This window comes from Mesocricetus auratus, unplaced genomic scaffold, assembly GCF_017639785.1.
Source record: "Mesocricetus auratus isolate SY011 unplaced genomic scaffold, BCM_Maur_2.0 Super-Scaffold_100021, whole genome shotgun sequence".
NCBI classification, from domain to species: Eukaryota; Metazoa; Chordata; class Mammalia; order Rodentia; family Cricetidae; genus Mesocricetus; species Mesocricetus auratus.
The window spans coordinates 26,569,408-26,596,257 of NW_024429202.1; the positions used below are offsets into that span (position 1 = coordinate 26,569,408).

The window sequence follows — 26,850 nt, forward strand, 5'->3', positions numbered from 1 at the left end:
GTTCTCACATGACAGAAGGGACAAGGGACAGGAGGGTGAAAAAGTATCTCCCTTGCCTCCCCATTCTCTATTAAATAAGGAAACAAAATGTTCAACATAATGACATATGTCTTGGTATCTAATTCTTTTGTATAAGAAGCAATGTTAGAGATCATTACACTTACCTGAATATCAGAGTTGAACAGTTGGTAAGCTGGTTCTGAGTGTCTCACTACTCTTTGATGTCTGTTTACTGATTTAAATACATATGACAGAAAGTAGTTTTTAAAAGACCTATGTAGTAGATGGACAGGATGTTCAAGTTGTTTGTGGCTTGGGCCGTATTTTGCTTGATGGTAAGAGTGAAGTAAGCTCATTTCAGAAGAAGTCATCCCCTGATTTTAAGATCACAAAGTTTTACCCAGGTCCCAGAAGGAGGAACAGAAGGGAGGGGTACACACTATTTGATAATCTTTGTACTCTTTGTATGATTTAGCATTTATTTTACAGGGAAAGAGAACCCGTGCCTAGTTTATAATAAACAGATTGTTTATATCTTCTTCATCTATAATACAGGTGAAGTTAGTGAATATTAGGAATGATGACATAACAGATGGAAATCCTAAGCTGACTTTGGGGTTAATATGGACAATAATTTTGCACTTTCAGGTAAGTCAGGCTTTTTCTAATTACTGTTTCTGTGTCTTGCGGCTGGTTTTCAGGTGGTTCACAGGAAGGTGTTTTATATCCCCTGAATGGAAAGCAAACATCAGGATAATTTTCTAACAGTACTCCAGTTACTCTTTCTAGAACACTGTGAGCCTGGTGTCTTGTGTCTTGGTCTCCAGGAGTTTCTGTATTTGCCTTTAAAGACCTTCTTTGTAATCTTGAGGTAGAAGATCTCTTTTTTCTAAATGCAGACATGTTTCTTTTGTTCTTTGGACGCCATTACTTGTTTTAGCTATGTAAGATTTTATGACTCACTTCAGATCATTTCATTCATGTTGGAAATAAGTTGAATTTCCTCTAGTAGACACTAGATGGCAGTAGGAGTGTTCTAAAAAGCCAGGTTAGAAGAAAAGTATCACATACAGCCATGACTTATGTAATTGGTATTGCAGTCACTCACTGTTGTAACTTGCTTTGATTTGTTAGCTGCTCATAGTCTTAAAATTTTTTTGTCAGATCCTCAGGAGTACTGTGCAGTCGGATCTTAAAGGAAGGAAATAAATGGCTTACTGGCTTCAGAAAGGAAGTGGGGTTCTCAATCAAATCTTGGGGGGTGTACAATGTATTAAAGTAATAATGGAAAATGAAGGACCTCGTTTGGGAACAGGATCTGAGCCAAATGGAAAAGTCTAGTGGGGAAGACTCCTCCTAGGATGGAAGCCCCAGGGCCTGATAGCGCTGGGCAAGTGGGGACATGGTGTTAACCAGCCTGCCTCCAGGACTGTTGATGAAGGGGTCCAGTGAGCTGGGTTGCTGAAGTCAGAGCAAGCCAGTAAATAACTGATTGTAAGCCAAGACTCCAGAGCACCAAGGGTCGTCATCACCAGGCGACCCCACCCTGAAAAGCACTAAGAGACCTCAGCACTAAACAAGGCTAGACTTGCATGTGAGATACAAGCCAGACTGCACCAGAACTGTTATCAAGTAGAAGTGACCCCAAACCTTTTCATGCAGAATGACTCAGTTGCTATCTCCTAGATCTCAGTGCATTAGAGCCAGCACTATAATTGGGTTATTATTATTACTACTCTTTATTCTTTGGGGGCCTACCACCCAGCTCCCAAATAAATACAGAATCTTATTATTACTTATAAATGACTGACCTTAGCTTGGCTTGTTTCTAGCCAGCTTTTCTTAACTTAAATAATCCCATCTACCTTTTGCCTCTGGGCTTTTACCTTTCTCTATTCTATATTCCTTTCTCTTCTTCTTACTCCATGACTGGCGGTGTTGCTGGGTGGCTGGCCCCTGGCATCCTCCTCTCCTCCTTTTCTTGTTCCTTGTTTCCTCTTCTCAGATTTCTGCTCCTTTTTATTCTCTCTGCTTGCCAGCCCCACCTATCCTTTCTCCCACCTTGTTATTGGCTGTTCAGCTCTTTATTAGACAGGCAAAGTAACACAGCTTCAAAGAAGGCAGCACATTGGGGCTGGAGAAATGGCTCAGAGGTTAAGAGCACCAGCTGCTCTTCCAGAGGTCAATTCCCAGTACCTCATAGTGGCTCACAACCATCTGTAATGAGATCTGGTGCCCTCTTCTGGCATGTAGGCATACATGCTGGCAGAACATTGTATACATAATAAATAAATAAATATTTTTAAAAAAGAAGGCAGCACATCTTTGCATCATTAAATAAATATTCCACAGCATAAACAAATGTAACACATCTTCAACTAATATGCAACAACACAGCACTTGTAAAATTAGGGTTGAAACTGCAAGGACGCAGTTGTAAAGTTTGGGGCCCCTCACTGCAGAAGAGCCAGCTACTTCGTCACATAACTGATATGACAGGTTGTGTGTCTACAGTTGGGTATCATACTAGAGATCACTGTGGGGCAATTGAAAGGGCTTCAGAGGAGGGAAGCCGAATTTCATTCTTGGCTTTTTTAAAGCTCTTTCCTGTGATGGCCACTTGGACTAAGCTTGAGGGGAAACTGTTTTAACAAATAAAAGCTGATGGGTTGTGAGACGGCACGGTGGGTAAAGGATCTTGTTGGCAAACCCAAAGGCTTGACTTTGTTCCTGGAGCCCATGTGGGAGAAGGAGAGAACCAACTCTAGTCAATAGTCTTCTGACGTCTAGTTGTGTGCTAGCATGTGTACCCCTCTCCAGTCACTAAAATATCATTAATTTGAAATCTACAATTCTGTGTAAAATAGATGGAAATGAGGTGGTCATAGTGAGGGAAAAAATCGAGGAAACTGAAGTGATTTCAGAGGGGAGGGATATAGATCAGGTGGGGAGGAAAATTCTATATAAGAGGTGACATTTTGAAAAGAAAGAAAGAAACTTGGCTGCAGGCATAGGAAATGGAGAAGGGGGCTCAGGTTAAACTCTTTAAGACATCAGAAAACATATTGTGAGATCTAGGGTTGGTAGCAGGGGGAAAATGGTTGACCTTCTGGATGGGTTTGAAGGGTAAGTGAGCTATCCTGTGTGCCAATCTGGTACAGGGATTTATCAATGCAAATGCCATTGTTGACTGGGTCCCCTATGGGGAGGGCCCCTGATGACAGGGGCAGGAACAGGTCTTGCTGAGGAAACAGAAAAGAATGACTATCCAGAGAGATGTGTGAAGCAACGGGAAAATGAATTGATGAAGCCCTGGAGGAAAAAATAAGTAGAAAAGGACAGTTAACAGTCTGAAAAGCCACCAGAGATTGTGGAGAAAACACTCCCAGCCGCTTGTAGCAGAAACAAGAAAACAACAGATGGGAATGTGGGTAAGCAGGCATTCGAAGCAGCATGTATAGACTACATTTGAGGATGTTTAAAGCCAAGGGTCATTTAAGAAGAATTACACGTTATCCCAGCCATTGCAGTACTGTTTGTGTCTCAGCATCGAGTATTAGAGGCAGGATTGAGGGTTTGAATATCGTTGTTTGTGTAAAATATAATAAAACAAAGTTTTTCTTAGTACTATGCAATTCAAAGATCCCTTCTGGACGTGACCAGATTCATAGCACTGTGCTGATCAAAGATTTGAACTCCTTCTGGCCGTGCCTGAAGAGGAGAGTGTGATCACCCTCACCCAGAGCAGCACAGCCTTTTATTTCCTCTGTTGTTGCATAAATAAGGCAAAACTTTCAGAAGAACCAGTGGTCTGTTTTTAAAAATACTGCTTTTGAGCATCACAAATTGAATCTGTTTTTCAATCTGGCATTTGGAAGGTAGGAATTATATTTCTGACAGTCTCAGGTCCTAAAGCTCTATATGCTAGAACATGATGGGATGTGTTGTGCTGTTAAAGTATTTTTTATAGGTTAGCTATAATCAAGGATGATATGTCCATTGGCACTAGAAATACAAATCTGAGTGTATGGAGAAAAGTCTGGCGTCTGTGCCAGGCCTGGCAGGGTGTTAGAGAAGACTGGAAAAGGGACCAGTTACCAGGCAGATGTAAAAGCTGAGCCATTTCTGGAAGGGAACAGTGCATGTGACCTAACCATGGACAGTTGCTTAGTTTGGCAGGGCCAGAAGGAAGGGTGGAAGGAGTGCCAGTCACGGGTTGCTTCTTCAACCTGTCAGTACAAATAGCAGCAATTCTGCATTAAAATGCTATTCCATTACCTTTGAAGACATTGAAAACTTAAGAACAGACAAACCCAAGACTATGTCCCTGGATCATTTGATTTTCTTTTTAAATAGTTATGAAACCCTTACAATACAGATAATGTTACATACATCTACAACACCAGTGTTAACTTGACCATTTGATTGGCTCTCCTTCCTCAGTAAAGTACAGTGGGTTCCGTTTCTGATTGGTGGGAGACGACCTTTGGAAAGGCAGTGATCAGCTCTCCAAATGACTTTGGCCTGTGTGTCAATCTCTCTCGTGTCACACCGATTTCCTTTTACACCATGTCTATGACTCAGTGTTAGAAATATGCACAGCTCAAAGTATCAGTCTCCATACTGATTGCTTAGTTTTCCACCGTGACCCTACTGAAGCTGTTTAATATGTAACCCAAGTGCAATTACAGATCATAAAGTTTAACTGCCCTAATGTATGTGTCAGATGTGCAGGCACTTCCTTTGGCTGAGTGTTCCACCTTGAAATCACTCCACTTATTTATTCATTTGCTCATGTGACAATTCTAGTGAGCAGATAACTTAGAGATTTATTATTTGAAAATATTTCAAGCTGTATCTAAAGACTGGTTTTAGAGATAGTTAAAGTATTTTTGGTATTCAGTATTTTGTCTTCCCTTCAACCAATAGTTGAATCGTACTTTTACTTCATTTTTTTTCCTTAGTTGGTCTTAACATAGAGACTCTTAAGCTTTTTATTTGTTTGTGTGTAAGCCCTAAATTTAGTTGGTGATTTTTAAGGGTGGGGCAGGGGGGAGTCATACAGGAGAGGCTTTCCGAACCTCAGTTTGAAAGGCACTTTGAGACGGAACTTGAAGGACACTACCAGTAAGTCTCTGGGCTGTGTTTACTTTCCGTTCGCTCAGCTTCAGAGGTTAATGCAAGTGGTGATAGTGTGTGCGCATTTCGGGAGACACTGTGTTAATCTTCGGGTCGTGGTCTCTGGAGTGAAGCTGGGGCTTTGCCTTGGAAGCTCACTGGTGTCTATTTGACCGTGAGCAGTCATGTTTGTCTGAGAGGACCAGTGGCCGGGAATAAGTCACAGTGCTTAATAAGACACAGAGACCAGCTGGCAGGGCGCCACAGCATTTCTTGCAAGTGGTTTTCTCATAAGCAACATGGCTTCAGGCTGAAGAGGATGGTCACACAGTCTGCTAGGAATCACGGGTCAGAGTGGAATCTCAGGACTTGGTGGAGCCTGTCCTGGACGCCCTGGATTTTGAGATGAGTGAGTCTGTGGATCTGTGAGTGCCCTGGGACCCAATGGGGAATGTCTGTGGCTGTGTTCGGGCTGAGAAAGAAGAACAGTATTTTGATCCTGCCAAAACTCCCTTGAGACCTGAAAAATACTCTCCCGGAAGAAAATATTTCAGAAGAACTAAAGCCGTAGGTGACATTGCTCCTGTGGGGAGAAGCTGCGAAAGAGAAGGCAAGAAGGGTGACGGTCAGCCTGCCAGGGAGCAGCCAGCTGTGCCATCCAGAGAGCTGGTGCCAGAAGACCCCGCCACCAGCCCCACACCAGAGGGTGGTGTACAGCCAAGGAAGACAGTTGCAGCAGATCACCGTGAGCAGAAACCTCTGCCCAGCCCTGTGGACAGCTGCTCCTACCGAGTGACAGTTTCCTCTGCTCAGAGCAGCAACTCAGAAGTACAAGTTAGTGCCCCGGACAAGACGACTACAGAAAAAGATAGCACTCCATATTGCACAGAGAGGGAGAGACGTTTAGGTGATGTCAACTCAAAACAGAGAACATTCCAGAGAAAAGACAATGTTTTTCTTTTCCAAAAGGCAGCCAGCCTAAATTCCATTCTCTGTGTCACAGAGAAATCGCTCGGAAACAGAGCGTTTGTGGAAAACCTATCAAAAAGTTATGGCAGTGTCCGAGAACACCACAGGACTGAGAGAGTTCACCCTTCCGAACCACACCATCTTCAGTTTTCAGAAAGGAGGTCCCATTCCCTCCATGCCAGTGTGTCCTCTGTTTCCAAGGACACGCCTGAGAATGATGGACGTGGGGTAAGTGAGATAAGTGTGACGGATGCTTCCCCTTCTCGCACCAGACTGGAGTGGTGTAGTTTGTCTGTCTAAAATGCCATCTTCATGTTAGCCTATGTGAAAGTTAAAAGAGTTTTCGTATGCGAACTCTGCAACTTTATCTTTTTTGTAAGCCACATTTCTAATCCTCACTTTAATTTTGGTAACATAAACGTTTATTGTTGCATAACTTGGGAAAGCCCTGGTTTAACAGAATACTATGTTTTAGTTTCTCTAATTCCTGGCTCTTGATTTTTTATTTTGGAATAGCCTACAGAAACTTAGCTCTGTGGTATGTAAAAGTTAAATTAGAAAATAGTTAGGACAGTAGATAGCATAGAGGCTTTTGATATTTCTAACACATAAAAAATTAAATATTTAAGATAATGAATTATCCAAATATACCTATTGGATCATTGCCAGTTATACACATATGTATTCATTTACAGTGTAGGACACAGTACAGTTCTCTGCACATTCTGACTTTCTGTTCCATAGTCCAAGAGGCCAAATTCCAATCTCTATCAGTTTTCATGTACAAAACATTCACGTAATTGCTTTTGGTTGTTCTGTGTGTTGAGGGTGGTGGCACAGATTAACTTGCCCAAATTCCATGGCCCTGATTTGACATCAGAAATTGTTGGAGCAGCATGTCATTGGGACTGGGACGTGGCCCAGGCTACCAGGAAACTGAGCTCTTTTTCCCTAACATTGATATATACCTTTGAACAAAATTACTTGTCTTTCAAATGTAATTGGATCAGTATAATTTACTTCCCTGGGAAGTACATTACCTAAATGTCTTCTCCTTGCTACTGATGCAGGGTTTTTTTTTTCTTTAAACTTTTCCCAGCTTTATCTTTTATCCAAAAATATCTGAACCAAGTGGTATTCATGATGCCTGACTTCACGGGCAAGTCATTGTGTCATTAGTGTGGATCGTTGCACAGTGGCAGCAGCTTTACTAGAGTTAGTGTGCACAGTCATTGTTGACCTTGGTGTCTGAGTTCCTGTTTTTGTATGCCACAGACCTTGCCAGGGTTCTGCTTCATGAAGTTCTGTTTATGTTTTGCAGTGGTTGCATTTATAAAGAAAACAACCAGTTGTGGCGCTGTCTGTGTAGATCTGGCATAAAGGCCAGTGTAGAAGAGAGCAAATCAGCTGCCCTGTGCTTATGAATGCAGCTTGGTTTAGTGTCTTTAGATTTATTTCCCTCATAGTTTGGCTTCAAGTAATCTGTGTGTTTTTGTTGTTGTTTTCATTATTGGTAACCATCCACACCTGTTTCTTTAAGTGTACATAAGCCTTTTTTTGTCGTTATCCTCATGCCAAGTATTTTGTGATCTGTTATATCAAATGCGTTTTACGAAGTTTCCTTGGAAAATACATGTGGCAATTAGTCATAAACCTGCCACTTAGATTTGTTAAGCAATTGTGCTATGGCTGTGTGTAACTAAGTGCAGTGTCTTCTACAGAGTAGAACGAGGCAGCTCTGTTTTTATCTGAATAGCTTGTGTTATGACACAGAAAGAGAGGCAGCAGTGTGGCTGTTGTCTGAGGACATTCTTCCTGCATCTTCACAGGTGGTTTCTTGCCTCAGTTTGCTTAAATGTGTTTGATTTGAACTGTCTGTAGAACTCTTGTGTCACAGTGGACCCCTCACTTTTCCTGGATGATTGGATGTAGGTGACAGGCCCCAGCTGGTCAGTCACACAACCACTGTTTGTCTGCCTCAAGTTATTCTTTATGTTTGCCTCATTTGATTCATCCTTTCTGGTTGCATGCAGGGTTGCTTTGAGGTCTTTAAAGATAGCTTTTAAGTAGAATATGGTACAATTCTTTGGGCTCATCTTAACCTGATTTGAGCTCCCTTGGTCTTGTGACATAGGTCATTCTCCATGCAGATGACCAGCCCACCTCTCTTTACAAATCTTGTAGTAATTTGCTGAGAGGCAGTCCAGGCTAAGGTCTCCCCTTCCATACACGCTTGATGAGTATATCTCTTAAGCATGCACACATAGATTGGGACAAGTGGGTGTTTTGTACGGAGGTGGGTGGGTAACAGATTTTTATGATGTTTCTAAATTGTGAAATGCTGTAGGACATTGTTACGGCTTTGGATCACCCCAGAAATTACATGAAATAGTCAAAATAGGTGGCTGTCATGCAGAATGAAGAAAAGAAATCTCATAGTAGTTCTACAACTCAGTGTGTTCTAAGATAATACAGTTTTATGATTAGCTAGTTTAGACAGCAGTGTGATGTCTGTTACATCTCATTGTCAGAGAGGTTCTGTCTGGACATGGTTGCCAGTCTATAACCCTAAGTACTTAGTCAGCTGGGACAGGAGCTCTGCTTGAGCTCAGGAATTCCAGGAAATAGTCCGACATGCCCATACGAATGTGGACTACTTGGTGTAAGGAGCAGTAAGCCAGCCCAGTATAGAAATGGAGTGGATCACAACTCATAGCATGTCTGTAGTAGCCACTGTACTTTATCCTGGGCAACATAGTGAGACCACAGTTCTGAAGAAAGAAGAGATCAGAACAAGGGCCGGTGCTCATAAGATTGTCTATGAAGGGTGAGAATGAAGAACACAAGAGGCCAAGCACAGGTAGTCCTTGTGGACAGGTTGCCTGTATGTCTACTTTTAATGGTACAGGCACATCCATATGTCCTGTACCCTGTGGTATGGCCTCTACCTTCAGCCCTTAGCCCTTTCCACAACACATTCTTCTCTCTTCAATTTCTCAAATCCCGCTTCATCCCAGTCTTGTTGAGTGGATGTCAACAAGACAGTTGATTTCTCTATTTATAGACCATGGATTCTCTAACCTAATCATATGTGAGAGGAATCTGGGAAGATTTTGAAAATATAAATGCCTATATGTCATTCTCAGTGATTCCTATATAATAAATAAGGGTAGCTGAACTCTTTAGTAGATTCTATTGATCAGGACAAAAATAAGTGTGTGTGTGTGTGTGTGTGTGTGTGTGTGTGTGTGTGTGTGTGTGTGTATCAGAAGGTCTGACAGTCATCAGAAGGAAAACAGTATGACTTAAGCATTATCATTTCTGTAACTTCATATTCTTTCAGAAGCTATTGGAGCAGATCATGGTCTTCCTATTAATCATAATGTCTACTATATGTTAGGCATTTCCCCCACAACATTCATTTTCAGGGGCTGCCTGTGAAGTAGTTCTAGGTGAGGCTCAGGAGGGTTAAGCAGACAGCTCAACTTACTTGACTAGCTCATGTAAGAATCTCACTTTGGACCAGAGTTGTCCAGCTGAGCTGTTTACCTGATACACCCCCTCCTTTTCCTGTCCAAGCCTTTCCGGGTTCTATATGACTCTGAATTCTTATGTGCACATGTACACTTTTTGATTTTCAGTGATTTTTCATCCTTCCTTCATCTGACATTTACTACGTATTGCATGTTGGATTAAAACTAGACACTGAGTTGAGTAGACCACCCTTTATCTGCATATTACAGCCTGTTGTTTGCCATAAATGGGGTCCAGGCTATAAACCTAAGTCCTTGAAACTCTGGCTTCTGGATGGTGGTGGGGTTGAACTTCCCTCCCACAAGTGAGGTGCATTAGCTAATGAAAATAATACTTCCGTGTGCTTTTCTGTTCTCTGATGAATTGCCAGTCAGTGGTACAGACCTCAGTGAGTCATCATTGAAAGGACGATGAAAAATTAGAAGTGTGGCTGTTGTAGAGATATTAGTGGTCTCTAGATAAATGAAGAGTGAGTCCTGTTTTGTTTTGTTTTGTTTTTTTTCTGTGTAGTCTTGACTGCCTGGAACTTGCTCTGTAGACCAGGCTGGCCTTGAACTCACAGAGATCCACCTGTCTCTGCCTCCTGAGTACTGGGACTAAATGCATGGGTCACCACCATGTGGGTAAGAGTGAGTCTTCTTATTACATTAACTTTTATATTTGAAGCTTTAAAACCAACTTGGAGCCATCTCAAAATGTGAGAGGAACACAGTAACATTCAGTCACAATGAAATGAATTTATTCATTATCTTTTCTTTATGTGTTAACTTCAGAATTCATAGTGAGATTTAAGGTCTGTTAGAGACTCAGAATCTGTTCTTTCTGTCCTGTGACAGGCTAACTGCTTCATGAAGGTAAAGGTCATTTATTATATAGCTGAGTAATTTTTTTCTTTCTGAACCATTTCATCTCTTTTTAATGCAAGCGTGCTTATTGATTTTTTTGACTGACTATAGTTATTTAATTAAATGTAATAGAATTTGGACCCTAGTCAGCTTTACAATGTTCTATTTTTTAAACTTCATAGATGACCTATAAAAGCCTGAAATTCTCTTTCTTCTACCAAAGAAATTAGTATTTGTTTTTTATGTTTGAAAAAATAATTAGGGAATTGCCTGAAGTAGTCTTCAATTTAGCTTTAGAGCTTTATTTTTAGCAATTTTTGACCTATGACCCCAGCCTGAATTTTTTTGCTGACACTTAAATCACTTTTGTCTTTCACTTAGCCCTTTCTTTCATGTAGGTGGTTTGTAATTGTTACAGTTTCATAATGTTTGAGTAACATTTTCACTTAAAATATTTTGTAGAACATTCTAACACATTTTTTGTAACTTGGAAGCAGCCACTAAAAATATGTTGATTACACTTATTTCTGCCAAAATAGTTAAATCCTTTCTGAAAGAGTTGTCTTTAGAAGCAACGTTGTAACTTGAAAATATGTGTGTTTGTATTGACGATTCAGGGTGAAATCTGATTTTTGCCGGACTGCAGTGGCAAGTGGTGTAAATCAGTTAAGTAGCACCCTGTCTTGTACCCTGACCTCAGTTTACCCTGGAGTACCTACTGTCCTGAGACATCTGTAGATGGCTATTGTCTCCTTGTTTTATACAAAAGGGAACTGATGCCTAGAGAAGTCACAGGGGTAGGAAAGGGGGAACCTGCTGCACACTGCCAGGCTCTGTGGCCCAGTCTTCGTCTCTGGATGTACCTGGGTGACAAACGTCTTGAGTTAGAAGAACGATGGTGAGCTCATTCTTCTCCAGCTGTGGCTGCCGTTCATAGTACTAAATTCTTACACTGAACGTTTTATTCTAATACAACATGCTAAGAAGTGTAATTTTTGTTTGATGACATTTTCCGTCCAACCCTGTCTTAGGGTTTCTGTTGCTGTGATAAAACTTGATGACAGTGAACAACTTGGAGAGGACAGGGTTTATTTGGCTTACACATCTACACCACAGTTCATCATTTAGGACAGTCAGGGCAGGAACCTGGAAGCAGGATTGAAGCAGAAGTTCTGGAGGAGCCCTGCTTACTGGCTTGGTTATCCTACTGTCTTATAGGACGACCAGCCTAAGGATTGCACCGCCCGTAGTGAGCTCAGCTTTCCCACGTCAATCATCAGTCAAGAAAATCCCCCCACCACCTTGCCTACAGGACAATCAGGAACATTTTCTCAATTGGCCGTCCTTTTCCCATATAGTTCTAGCTTGTGTCAAATGACAAAAGACTAATCAACAAAAACAGTCTAAGGGGTTAAGGACTTTGTATTCTGCATAGGTGATCCTCTGACTAGCTGTCATGTCCACATCTTCATCTGTCGCAGATGTCACGTCCTGTGTTAGAATAAGATGGTTCATCAATGGCTGAAACTCTTAAGATATTGTAGAATCCCTGCGGGTGTGGTAGAATAAAGAACACATAAGAGATCTTCAGTCAGAAAACTTACGGGTCTTATTATTCACATCTCTAAAATGGGTGTGGCTTCTTGTATTAAATGAGGTATTGTAGGAGTAGATGCAGAGTGCATTCTGACCATCATCCTTACCTGTGGATACAGGAAACCCTTCTAACCGTCCTCTGAAGTAAGGAGCTCTGTAAGTCTTCAAGTTTTACTGAGACATTTCCTGCTGTCCTATATAGTTCATGACGCGTTTTACATCACAGAGTAAGGGTGCTGCATGCTGTCCTCCTTCTCATTTCTCATCTTCTCCTCATGTCCTCAGCCAGCGTAGATCAGTGTGTGTCTTCTCCTTCTAATTCCAGAGTGAGCTTAGAGCTTCAACTTACTCAAACAGAAATTCTCCTGGGAGGAACCAATTCTTGAAGTTTCCTTTGCTTGTTTGAACCTAGGCAGGGTTCACCTCAAAGGCATTGAGTCACTAGGTTGTGAGAGAAACAATCCCAGAGGCAGATCTGCAGGTCTGTGAAGCAGGGATGGGGGGTTGGGAGGGGTCACAATGTATTTATCCATTATAACAATTTATGTGAGATAGACTCTTAGTGTGTTTTCCAAGCTGGCCTTGGCTTTGTGGACTCAAGTGATCTTCCTGCCTCGGCCTCCTGATGAGTCATGTATCACCACGCCCAGTTTACTGGGAAGACTTTGTTTTAAAATGAACCCTCTTGCCTCCTATTAATGTGAGAGAGCCGGTGTGTTGATACCTCAGGAAACATGTGCTTTTCTGTGTATTGGCTACATGGTCCCTGTTGAAACCGACAGTCTCCCATGAAGGAGAGTTTGACTACGAATGTTGAGGTAGAACAAAGGGAGCCCTTACAGGATGACGGCTGTGGAGCAGTTATTTTCCCAGCAGTGGCCATTGTATATCTATTAATACTGGAAGGTGAAGTTAATTAAAACAGCTTTAGTCGATGGTGGTGGCTCACACCTTTAATCCCAGCATTTTGGGAGGCAGAGGCCGGCAGATCTCTGTGACTTTGAGGCCAGCCTGGTCTACAGGAACTGGTTCCAGGACAGCCTCCAAAGCTCCAGAGAAACCTGTCTTGAAAAAAACCCAGAAAGAAAACAACAACAACAAAACCAAACCAAACAAAAAACAGTTTTAGTGAGTGCTTTCTGACTGCTGAGAAAAACAATTTCATCTGTAACAATGATGATACATTTTTCTAAATATGAGGGAGAAATTTCACTCTCAGAAACTGTGAGCTGGAATTTAGGGAGCCTAGATTCAAGCATGATGTTAGTTAGACCCTGGGCACAGTGTCATTTACTTTCCCTTTGATGCCGGCCACTAAAGTGACCACATTTCCCCAAATGGCTTTGCTTTCTGTCAGCTTGAATTCTGTGATTGCTTGATCTTCACATTTATAGCCTTGCCTACAGGAAATAGCTTATGTTGGCCTTTCTACTTTTTGTATACATTAGTTAACTAATCAGTTTTATAAAATTTTTAAATGAAATAATTATTTTTGAAGATTAACAGTTAAAGTTGGAATTTTTGTGTGGAATATTAAATACACATGTGTTTTCAAAGTACACATGAGGCTAGGATAGAACTTTGTGTCAGAATGTTTGCATAACATGCCTGTAGCCTGAAGCTCAGTCCCCCATACCACAGACAAGTTAAATCAATAGGAATAAATTTTCAGGGAGTGTTGGAGTTTGGAGTCAGCTGTGCTAAGTGCATGCCATGATGCTGACAGCATCTGTAAAAATAGGATGTCCCTGTTTCCCGGTTGTCTGGTGGTGTTGACGTTGCTCAGAGGCCCTTCTCATTTCCAGATCCTGTGGACTGGGCAGTGATACTGCTGTTACTCATTTCCCAGCAAATGGGCCACTTAGCAATCCGCTATGACTGAAATCCAAGAACTCAGATGTGTTAGCTGGGTTTCCAGGTTTTGTCCTGTCATGCTTGGGACTTTTGTTTTATTTTTTAAAGGAGTTCAACGATGAAGTTCAGTGTCTCTACTTGGTTCTGGTTCCCTGTGGGGTACTTAAGCACAGTGGTCAGTCTGTCTGCTTTTACTGGAAAGGGACGCATTCCTACAATGGAAAGGCTTGTAGAGGTTCAAATAACAGCATACAATGTTTCTGGTTTATGCTTGGTCTCCCCCCTGCCCCCCAGTTCATTTCTTTGCACCTAGTAGCATCTACTGTAATACCTGATGGGTCTGTATTAGGCAGAATAGGAAGAGGATGTCTAAGGGTAGAAGTCACTTACAAACCTAAAGAGAAGAGTGTATGGTGTATATAGCCAGATGCATTCATATGATTTCAGCAGCAGCAGAGAATCGGGGACATTACTTAATTCTAGAAGGTCAGCAGAGGCTAACTGCAGCTGCAGAATAAAGAATATGCTAAGCCAAGCATGGTGGCACACGCTTTTAACCCCAGCACTTTGAAGGCAGAGACAGGAAGATCTCTGTGAGTCTGAGATCAGTCTGGTTTACATAGAGAGACCCTGTCTCACAAAACAAAAACAAGCAAACAAAAAGAATAAACTACACCACTAACACAGGTAGGGCAAAACCTCAGTATAGTTGATGGCTGTTAATTAATCCGCGGGCGTTTTAGTACCTAAGAGTTGTTCTTTGTAAGCCAGCTTTTGTTGGGGCTCTAGGAAGTATTCACATTTGATAGAGAAACCCTGAAGACCCTTCTTTTCCAGCTTAGAGTCATGCATCAGGGGAAGACATGCAGGTAGAGTGGTGGTGAGAGCAGTTGCCACTGCACACTCTGCTGTGCCAGGGCGCTGCCCTGTGATAGGTTTACTCCACGGGGAGCAAATAACCTTTCCTCATTCCTTCTGTGGAGCTGGGATTTGCCCCGTCCATCCACGTGTGAATAGCGAAATGCGCACAGTGGTTAGAATGTTTCTATGTAAATACGCCTAGTGGGTTAAAACTCTCATGTGTGAGTAGAACTAATTATGTCTTGTAGTAATAATGTATTTAAGTAGAACCTGTGATTAACGGCTGAATTTTCACAGTTGAAGCAGAAAAGTGACTAAAGCTCAGAGAATTTGTTTAGTTGAAAAGTTAAAGAAGCAGGTGGGAGAGCTGGCCCTGAGGTCACAAGAGCAGGGGAGCTGTCTCTGCCCCCCACCAGCTGCAACACTTGGGAGAGCAGGTTCTGCACCTTCCCTGGGCAACACAATAGAGCCAACTCTGTTGGGGGAGGTGTGAGTGAGCCAGCCCTGAAGTTGTGAACATGGGAGAACCGTTTCCATTACTCAGCTGTTGTGTGGCAGCATGGGCAGAGGAAAATTGCCCCCCCCCCATCAGTGCTTGAGGCAGTTAGGAGAGCTGGCCCTGGCCCTGGCCCTCATGAGCTGCAGCACTCGGGAAAGCAGCCCCTATACCTTGCAGGATTAACACAAAGAGCTGGCCCTGATGGTGTAGGTGTGGGAGAGTAGACCCTGTGGTCCTAAAAGAAGAACTGGCCCCATCCCTACTCATTGCTGCCAGAGGTGAATTAGCCCTGGCAGTGTTGGAGAGCTCACCCTGGTGGTGAGGCCAGCAGAAAACTGGCAGGCTGACCAACCCTGCAGCAGCCCAGGTCCAGTACCTGGATTTTGACTTGACCCACCCCAACATCAACCCCCTCTGTGATCTGCAGGAGCATATGAAGAGACAGGTCCTGCAGACCCAAAGCTGCAGGATTTCCACAACACAGGGCAATAACAGAATATCCAAGAGGAGTCCCATTGAGGGCCCAGCATCGATAGTGTAGTAGAAACTAAATGTCTCAAACCAGACCAATGACTCTTTGCAATGAACACTTGAATGTAAAGATGTACAGACAACAGGGGTTTACTATGTGACTCACTGTGTCACACCACAGCTTCCATGATGAGATTTTTAATCCCCCCTTTTTTCTTTTCCCTTTCTTCTCTTAAATTTTGTTGTTTTTTTGGGGGGGCGTTGCAGGGAAGAGGGTGGATTCGAAGGGATGGGGAAATTAATGGGATCATGGTACATGATGTAAAAGAGACAGAATAAATATAAAGAGGAAAAATAACAAAAAAAATTATCCTTCTGCAAACAGCAGTAAAAATCTGACTTACTTCAGACAATGTTATGCACATCTGGCCAAGAGAATAATTAAAGATTTTAATGCAAAAGAAAAATCTAAAGAACATTTCCTTATGTTAATGGCTATTGTTAATTGGTGAATAAGAAGTTTTAAGTAGCACACCAAAACTTGACACTCCATACCCTCAGATTTTAATCAACAGGGAAATTCCATTCTGGAAGATGGTGGAAGTTTTGCTGTGGCCAAAAGAATCATTGGAAGGCCACCTGAGCAGTATTTTACATCTAAGGTGATACTGGAGCCAACTTGAACCTTTGGCGTTACATTTGTCCTGGTTGAAGAGCCAGCTCCTTAACCGTTGCACACCCCGCCCCTTTGAAGGGTCAGCCCTGTGTGTTTAACACCACTGGTTCCCCTAGTGCTCTGCCTGTAAGCACAGGGACCTCCTTCCCTCCCACATTTCCCCATGTGAGGACGAGGAGTGCACCATACGGTTGAAGTGAGCAAGAGTGTCTAGCAAGGCTCGGCCATACTGAGCTGAAGAGATACTGCAGCTCTTGTTGCTTCTTGTTCATGATATGAGCGTTACTTAGAGTGGGATTAGAGGTGAGGGCGAATCAGTGAGCGTGGGTACAGAGGTTGAAGATTCATCATGGGTGACAGAGTTTTCGATGTAGGGCAACTGGGCAAATGAAGGGAGGCTTCTCTGAGGTAGGAATACAGATGGGAGTGCATGAAGGGGAAAGAGAAATTCAGTTTTCAGCACACTGCATTTTAAAGGTTATGATTGATGTGCATCGCACTGGTTAAGGGTAGCATCTAAGGGTGGGAGTGGAGCTCAGTGGGGGAGTATGCCAGAAGTAATTTTCTGAGACAGATAGGCACGGCTTGTTTCAAGCTGATAGCAAGGATTGTGAATTTGAGTGTAAAGAAAGGACTGTGAGTTTTCTTATTAGGTGGAGCTGAGGATTGGACTTGTAGGCACACTCAAGCAGTTAACAGTTGTTGGCTGGGCACATCATTTCTGAGGAGTAGAACAATCGTCCTATAATGTGACAAGTTGAGGTCTCTGTACCCATAGACATTGGTTTGAAAAGCATACCTGCAGGCATAGAGGACTTTGCTGACGTTGAGTTATGCTAGTGGGGAAGATCTGAAACTCAAAAGTGAGAAGCCAAACTACAGGCATTGTTTCTCATGGGATGCGATTCCTGGCAAGTCTGGAGTTGTGGGAGGCAGATCAGGAGAGGTGAAGCGAACACACAGCTCAGGTGGAAAGCCACCGATGGTCAGCTAATTGAGAATGGCCAGAGAAATGCAAAATAGACTGGTGTGTTAGTCTTCGGGGTACAGCCATGCTTCATAACATAACTACATCTGTATTCTTAAGTTATATAAAATAGAGTGTATTGTGTAATAGTCTGAACCAGTGTGTGTGTGTGTGTGTGTGTGAGTCTAGAACTTATCCGTTGGAGATTATTTAGTAACAAGGCCTTGTTTTTCTCTATAACTATTACAGACCTGTAAACTCACCTTCAACATCTCACAGGTAGAGCAGCACTCCCACCTTATCACTGAAATGTACTGTCTTTCCTAATTAATGGATAATTATTCTTATAACTAGCCTGTCCCAGAATGTTCTTTTATTGTTTTTGTTTTTGTTTTTCGAATACAAGGTTTCTCTGTATTATTTTGGAGGCTGTCCTGGCCTGGAACTCACAGAGATCCACCTGCCTCTGCCTCCCAAGTGCTGGGATTAAGGCGAGCACCACCACCGCCCAGCCCAGAATGTTCTTGAATAAGCTAGAAACAGCAGAAACAATCCTCGGTACATTGGGAGAAAATATGAAGTTCAGGTTTTTGCTTCTCCCTTTGTAAAAAGGAATAATGGCACAAATAAAATATATCCAGCATGTATTTCCTGAGTGTCAGGTAATAACCATGCTTATTCTGAATAAAATATCTAGCCTACACTGAGCATGTATTTCCTGTGTGCAAGATATGATCACACCATGTTAGTTTGGAATTCTCATACACAATTTAATAACTCATAGTGTCACAAGGGAGGGACGGTCTTAAGCAGCTACATGACTTGAGTACTGTAATTATGGAGAAGCAAATTTGTGTGGGCTGTGCCACCAAGTCATCTAGCATAATTATGTATCCACATCCTTGGAAGTAATTAAGTAGAAAACAGTGGTATTTGTTTTCCCCCATGGAAAAATATAAACAAAATTCTTCTGTATGTTATGTGATATGTCCATGCACACAATTCTCTCCCATGCCGCTGAGTTTAGCACAAATTTCTAGGGAAGATGATTTAAATGGGAACAATTGCTTTCTTTCAAATCCCAGGCATTTTAAGGCCAGTGTCTCCGACTTTGCTCAGCTTGGAGCTCCACTTGGCACTGACTGCCTCTTGGAGGACCCTGGGTAAGGAGGGAGTGAGGCTCCCCCCTTTGTGCTGCACCCTTTCTGCCTTGGATCTTTGGAGTGCCCATGCCCCTGGCTCTTGTGAGAGCTGGGAAGAATAAGGGGCTCCCTGTTCAAGCTTATCACTGACCTAGTCTCCATTTTCAGTGTGTTTAACCTGTGAGTTCTTTGTTGGGTTTATAGTGTCTTAGTAAGATTGTAGATACAAAGGGGCCTTAAACCTTGTAAATGGACACAGAGATTTTCTTTTGTCCCAAAGGTCCAGTTACAAATAATCACACAAAAGCTTATATTAATTATAGAATGCTCAGCATGTGTATGCATGTGTGTATGTGTGATATATACATATGTATATGTATATATATATCATACACACACATATCTCAGGCTTATTATTAACTAGCTCTTAAAACTTAAATTAACCCATTTCTATTAATCTGTGTTTTGGCACATGACTGGTGGCTTTACCTGTCCTTTAGTACATCTTGTTCCTCTGGCGGCTGGCTCGAATCTCTCTCGACTCTACCCTTCTTTCTCCCTGTATCTCTGTTTAGCTTTCTCACCTAGCCTTGCTCTGCCTGGCTGTAGACCAAAGCAGTTTCTTTATTAACCAATGAGAATAAAACACATTCACAGCATACAGAAGGGTTATTCCACAGCAAGACCTTGTTAACAACCTCCTACCTCCTCGTTTTATAGATGAAGAAGCTGGCTCTCAGACCAGAATCAGATCTCATTGCTCCAGAAACACACACACACACACACACACACACACACACACACACACACACACACACACACACACACACACACCCTCCTTATTTGCAAATCTCTTCCAGGTCCTGGCTTGCCTCCTGTTCTTCATCTCTTGGTGTCACACATTTCTCTGATGGAGAGAACAGTTAATCCCAGCTTGGAACTACTGGGGAGCCCCTGGTGAAGTCACTTTGTGCCCTGTTCAGTTAGCACCAGGCCACGAAGGACCCAGATGAAAGAATTGGTCTTGGGACAATGCATACCGTGGAGATGCATGTTGTTTTCTGTCACTTAATGGAAGGTGCTCTTGGAGAACAGTGTAGATCCGTGTTCTGCTTTGTCACTCAGTAGAAGGGGTTCTCAAAACTGCACAGACACATAAAACACACAAACCACACATTGAAATTTTACTAGAACTGAACAAGGAGTCATAGAAAATTTATAGGCTGTTAGCTAAAAATGTTAAAGAATATAGTTAAAAAATGAGAGAGGGTACTGTTTCCTTAGTCTTGACACGGAATACTTGTTGGGTCAAATTCTACATAGAGTAATTTATGGCTTTTACTTCTGATCTACTTTTAACTGGAACCAATTCACTTAAGTTGTTTTAAGAGATCTCATTAGCAAAGAATGTGGATTTTTAAAATGCTGTTTTGATATAATGTAAAAACAGGCTAGCACTGCCACCCCTAGCATGCAGGCAAACCTGCAGAGCAGCTTCTGTTGGGTTAGCATGAGGGTCACCATAGCCTGTTGTGTCACCTGTGCTACCTGAATTGTGTGTGGGGGGGCTGCATGTAAAATGAAACTTTTAAAATATACTGTATTGACTAAAATGAACCACTAAAAAGATACTGTTTTCTGGAACAAATAAATAAAATAATGGGTAAAAGGCAAATTGTTGATTTGAGATGAGAACTGTATAACCCAGGGTAAGACAGCACAAATGTAGTTGTCTAACATCTGCTAAACACAGAAGGTTTATTAAAGCAAATGCATCATACCGAGGTTCAGGAATCTTTTACAGATACAAGGGTAAAAGCCCAAACTGTATTTTTCACATTTTGTGTGTTAGCATGCTGTTGTTACATGAAAACTCGGGTGAATTCCGTTTTACTTGTTTCTCTTACAATACCAATTCATTGCACTGCTTCAGTTTGGAGAGGCCTGGATGTCTCTGCCTATCAGGGTTTTGTTGTTTATCTTTTTGTTTTTGTTTTGAGACAGGGTTTCTTTGTGTAGCTCTGTAGACCAGGCTGGCCTGGAACTCACAGAGATCTGCCTGCCTCTGCTTCCTGAGTGCTGGGATTAAAGGCGTGCGCCACCAATGCTCCACTGTAGCTTATTTTTTTAAGATTGTAAAATTAGTGTGTTTTACATTTAAAAATAAATTAGATGCTTCTAACTTGGACACAGATAAGTCGAATCTGAAAGCTTGCTTGAAATTCAGATTTCCTCTGTAAAACACGGGAAATATATTTAGTATAAAAAGCAACAGTTACAAGGATCAAGGAAAATAGGATGTAAGTACTTGGCACATAGTAGATTTTTACTCTCTCTGCTTCCTTCCTTCCTAATGTTCAGTGCTTTTGTTATATTTAGATATCTGACATCCATGTAACTGGAGAGTCAGAGGACATGTCTGCGAAAGAAAGGTTACTACTGTGGACACAGCAGGCGACAGAAGGTTATGCTGGAGTGCGGTGTGAAAATTTCACTACCTGCTGGAGAGATGGGAAACTATTTAATGCCATCATCCATAAATACAGGTATGGAATATGTGTGTTTTCCCCTCATGTAAATGCAAGTCTTTCATTTCTAACATTTTAAGTAACATGTTACTATTAAAGAAGCAGTTCATGTATTTAGCAGAGAAATAGCCCAGATTAAAGACAACACAGGCCCACTACTGAGTTAGTACTCTAAACTGTAATACATGTGTACACACACACAGAGAAAGACAGATACATACATACACATACATTCACACGGGGGTGGGGGGAGGGAGGAGAGAGAGAGAGAGAGAGAGAGAGAGAGAGAGAGAGAGAGAGAGAGAGAGAGAGAGAGAGAGAGAGAGAGAGAGAGAAGGAGGGAGGGAGGGAGAGGGGATTGGGACAGGTAGAACAACAGAGCTGCATTGTGCCTGATTTTTTTCTACAATTTAACAGGTATTAAGCTCTGATGCCTACAGTATGCAGGCCAATGATCTAGATTTTATCTACAGGGAAGAAGTAGAAAGGCAAGGGTTTATAGTTCACAGGCGTAACAACCCATTAATTTCCAAGTCATACCATTCTGTCATTCTAAGGGGCGACTAGACAGCTGATCTGGGCTTGGTGAATAGTTTTCCTACAAAAATTACTAAGTCTTACTGTTAGCATTTAAATTAACACTGAGTATCTAGATTGTTCTAAGCATTGATTAGTTTTTACAGCATTCCCTCTTGCTATCCCTAGTTCTACATGAAGCTGAGACACTGGGTAAATATTTGCCTAGTCATAAGACTAGCAGGTGATGGACTTGGGATTCAAACCCTGCAGACTGGCTCTTGAGTTTGTGCTTTTACTGTCTCACTAGAAATTAAATCCACACACAAAAAAATGTTTACTGAAAACTAAGTTTAACCTTGATTATTTTCCTTGATTTCACAAAGATTGTGTCACATTGAAGAACCAAATATATTCACAAATAGATTATGTCTAAGCTATAACCTTATTAAACTGAAATAGGTATTGACTATAATAAAAACTATACAAAACCAGTAATGAACTCTTCACATATTCACACTCAACAGCCGCTATTTTTAAATAGCCTGGTAGTCTCCTTCCTTTATGAACAACTTTTGAATAGAGGTGGCTAGAAGTTGCTGAATTAAGAAGAAAACCTGGGTCAACCTGCTTGCCCATGTCCAGGGTACAGTGCAGATACTGAGTAGCATGGTGGTGCAGACATGTCCACAGCTGCCATGCCTGTCCCAGGGTCTCGACACTAGAAGACCATGGAGCTCGTTCTCTGAGACTTTTTACATAGTATAAAAACTGTAAGAGGTTAGATTTTTCTAAAATCATCTGTTTTAAAATTGCTGATATGTGTATTGGCCATAGTAGCCCATACTCTGGAAGCTGAGATAGGAGTCTCACAAATTTGAAACCATCCTGGGTTCCATAGCAAGACCTTGTCTGTAAATAAATAGATAGATAGATGGTTAGATGATGGATGAGTAAGTGCTTTCCCTCTCTTATTTTCTGAAAATCGTCTTTCAGTATTCATTAAGTATTATATGAGCAAATCAGCATACATATGTATATTTTTCCTAAGTACTTAAATAAGTCATGGTACATCATAGATCCTAAAATTTTCAAGAGGAATTAGATACTTATTTTCCAGTATGTATAAGAATTAAACAGATAGGCTTGACTTCCACATATTTCCCACTTCTTAATACCTTAATTCACTTTAAAGACAAAATCATAAACCAGGGAAGCATCAGCATAAGTGGGTTTTTAGATATTATGTCATGATAATTTAGGAGCAGTGTTTGATTTTATAGTTGGTTTTACTTACATTGTTTCCGTACCATCTTAATGTATTTAAGTTTTCTGTGGAAACCTCTTTTTAGTATGGTTTCATCTCTTGTATGGATTTAGATAAAGAAACTTTGTTATTTATTGGATTTCATCTTGCTTCAGTAATAAAACCTAGCTGAGCTAGCACATGCAGCTGTTTTCTGAGCAAATGGATACCTATTAGAGGACCCAGAGAGAGCGTGATGGCTACATGGGCTGGGGGAGATGACTGCGGGGCGGGGCTAGAGGATGGCTGCAGTGACTGGAAGGCCATGTGTAATGGAGATCAGGCTTTCACACCCCAGAGAGACCAGGGTTAAAAAACAGAAGTATATACTGATTTTCCGAGGTAAGCAGTGTGACTTCACATCGTGATTTAGTAAGATTTTCATATATAATATTCAAGGATTTAGAAATACTGACCTGCTATAAAAGCAGAATTGTGACAGATTTCTAAGCTCTGAAACTAGCACACAAGGCAATAGGTTTCTTTACAGTATTTTCAAACATAGTTTGGTTTTCTTGTGCACACATACATGTTCAGAATTGTTAAGAGAAGCTTTTTCTTTGCTAGCCGCTTTGGTTTATCCCCCGCCAGCCGCCTGAGCTCTATCGCATTGTAGTCCCCAAATAAACACACAAGATGCTGTATTAATTATGAAGCTGTTGGCCTTGCTTGTCTCTTACTGGCTAGCTCTGCTTTAAGTAATTACCCCATAATTGTTAATCTAAGTATGTCTCTTACCGGAGAATAGTTCCGGGCTCCTACCCCATGGCGTTACATGTTGACTCTCTTGTCTTTCTCCTTCCCAGAATCCTCCTGGACTCCTAGTCACACCTATCTAGATTCCTATTGGCTCAACAGTACTTTATTGACAAAGGACTTCCCCAACATCTCCTCTTTTCTGTTTAAACAAAAAGAAAGGTCTTAACTTTAACATAGTCAAATTGTATATAACAGAACAGTTATCAAGTAAGAACATAGTTACAATATTTTAACAAGATTTAAAGAAAATATCATCCATCCCATTCTTGTGAGTCCAAAGTTCTATATGTAGCTTATCTTTTATCATAACTAAGGAAAACTATAATTATAGCTATCTGTCTTCAACTCCATCAAAGACCACAGAAGGATAATATATAAACACTAGGATTGACAGAGACATCTTACAGCCTGGACAGTCACCCGAAGTTCCTCTGTAACATTGGGGCACAGAATCTTGGGTTAATATAAACTACTTTGTGAAGTAAATTGCTTTGGATAGCCTACCATAATTTTTATTAGTATTGTACCTAGAGTATTTGAAAACAAACAGGTTTGCTAACCGAAGTAAACAACGTGTTATTAGCAATTCAGTATCCTAAAATTTTTGCACAGTTTAGTTTACTGATTTTTGTCTCCAGAGAACTATGATTAAATGAAGAGGGATTTTAAAGGTAGCATTGACTTTGTAAATTAGAATGGTCCACAGGGGTAAAAAGAACATAGTTTTAGAAGATAAGCACTCATGAAACACACATAGAATGTTAAACATGTAAGTAGATGTTTCTGCTCCAGCAGAAATCTGTATTATAAAAAAATAAATACGTTAGCTTAAAAAATTATCAAGCTGGGTCATGGGGTGTATACCTTTAATCCTAGAACTTGGGAGTCAGAGGCAGATGGATCTCTGAATTTAAGGCCAGCCTGGTTTACAGAGCTAGTTCCATGACAGCCAGGGTTACAAAAAATAAAGAAAAAAGCAAAATCTCATGAAATAGACTGTGCCTTCATTTTTATCAATAATAAAAAATGTTCTAATCTGATTAATATGCTCCATATCATATGCCTTTTAAGAAGTAGTGAATGTAACTGTTCTGGCTTTCGTCATTAATGGCACAATTTCTGTATACTAACGATTTTAAGAGGTGGAAGTGTTGGCCTGAACGATGACGTCATGTGACAACCCAGGTCTTTGTTTCTTCTCATAAATTATTGTTTAATTTAGGATTTGCTAACAATGAAAATCATGTAATATGTTAAGAATAATTAAATTAAAAGTTAAAGCATAACAAAATACTTAGCTTGAGTAAGAGCAAAATCACAAATCTATAGTGTTAATATATGCCACATTATCTGGAAGAGATAAAAGCCTGGATTATGGTCCAGGTAATAACAATGAGAAAGTAGGGACATTATGAAGAACAGTTCATGGGTTTTGTGTAAGTAGGTTACGGGTAAATTAATTTTCCCCAATTAAATCTTGTTAGGGGGTTTTGTTGCTGTTCCTGTTCCTTCAAGGAACTTCTGTTTGTTACATTCATTTTTCAGTGGAAATAATGAAAGTGCCTCATTCCTCCTTGTTTTGCTTGTTCAGTTCGAATAATTTGAACGCTCTTTGATCTAGAGTAAAATCTTGAGAGATTTGAAGCATGCCTCCTGGTGAATAAACTCAGGACTTAACACTCAATAGAATATCAGGGAAGGCTGTGTCTAATGAGTTCAGATGAAAAGCGTATCATAGGAACATTTGATGGTAAGCTCACTAGCAAGAGGAGATGAGGTAGACTTAGTGAAGCACCACTAGCCAGGGCGCCCCAGGAGTGTTCTCTACCAGGATGAGTTAGGGTGCAGGCTTCAGAGTACCCTCTGGCGTTGCTTCGTGTTCCTTAGAGGTAGATCTTCCAGGCGAGCGTCAGCTTTGCTCCTGCTGTAGGGGTGCTCAAGCCTCTGTCCAAGGGAGATAACGCTCTGACTGTGTAGATGAAGTTCTGCCTCTGAGCTACCTTCAGTCAAGTCTCTCCAAGTGGATTTTTCCCCTGGAATTCCTGAAAGCCAGGTTCCGCATAGCAGCACTGGCCTCATAGTGTGAAAACACGGCTGCCTATGCATGGGAACGAATGGAGAAATGCAGCATTGCTCTGAGATGCTTCAGGAAAATACGGAAACATTCAGGATATCAGGACCAGAAAGCTGGGTGTGGGGGTTGCATTTCCAGGAGAGCTCATTTCTGCTTACTAGTTTCTGCCTGTCCTGTCCTTGTTTTTAATTTATCCATTCATTTATTTCAATCTCTTGTTAAGTCTCTGCATTCTTTCCATGGGCATGTTTTATGTGTATTAGCCAATTGAAATTGGGAAATCTAGGCAATAGTTTACAAGAGAGTGCCCTTTATTTTCTAATTAAGGAGGACATAATTTAGTATTAATTATTTTGCTCAGAATTTGCATTTTCAATTAAAATTTATTGGGACCTCTGTGCTTCATCATATTAAAAGTTTAACAATGTTTTAATTGGGTGAGTTTCCCCAGAGGTCTGTGGTTAGAGTCATCGTGTTTAATCATATGACCTGCAGGCTGGTGAGTCACTTCTGGTCTTGGATTCTGTCACTCCTTAGAAGCTAAACTGGATTGGATTGGTTTAATGCTGGGAGGAGGCCCTTCAGGGTTTGAAATGTTCTCAGAGGAAGGTGGGTTATTGTTGACTAGGTAGTTCCTTTCCCTTTGTCCTCGGGCTGCAGAGGACACATTTCCCTCTTTTTTTAAAAATTGCATTCTGCTAGGTCTAATTACTTTATCTCCTGTTCTCTTTCCCTGTTTCCTTTAAGATGCAGCATAGTATTCTGTTTTGTAAATGGGACAGTATTTAAAATGCATAATTGATGACACTTTCAAAATGTCGAATTTAGCTTTGTGTTTTGGGCAGATGTATGGATCTGTGTAGAATAAGGTCCTAGGTTTGCATCATTTCCCTTCCATGAGGCTTTTGAGAGAGACACATTTCCCTCTTTTTTTAAAAATTGCATTCTGCTAGGTCTAATTACTTTATCTCCTGTTCTCCACTTTACCCCTTTACTCACCAAATTATTTACAATGTTTTTAAGGACACACCAAAGCTGAAATCATAGGCTTGTTTTTCTGTGTTTGATGTGCAAGGTGTTCATCAAAACACAGGTATATTATGAGTTGAGAGAAGGGGCGTGAGTTAGGTATGCA

At 41.2% G+C, this 26,850-nt stretch overlaps 1 protein-coding gene across 19 annotated transcripts in view; it reads left to right on the top strand.

Moving 5' to 3' along the window:
* The window catches only part of Dst (dystonin), a 400,220-nt gene that overhangs the window by 203,043 nt on the left and 170,327 nt on the right, over positions 1-26,850 (top strand). For 18 of the 19 annotated variants that reach the window (XM_040729463.1, XM_040729445.1, XM_040729449.1 and 15 more), the window contains 2 exons: positions 556-648; positions 20,912-21,078. In XM_040729463.1, coding sequence (XP_040585397.1) covers positions 556-648; positions 20,912-21,078 — 260 coding nt within the window. Of the gene's footprint in view, positions 1-555; positions 649-5,398; positions 6,316-20,911; positions 21,079-26,850 lie in introns of those variants that run through there. The other variant, XM_040729450.1, reaches the window with a different exon arrangement.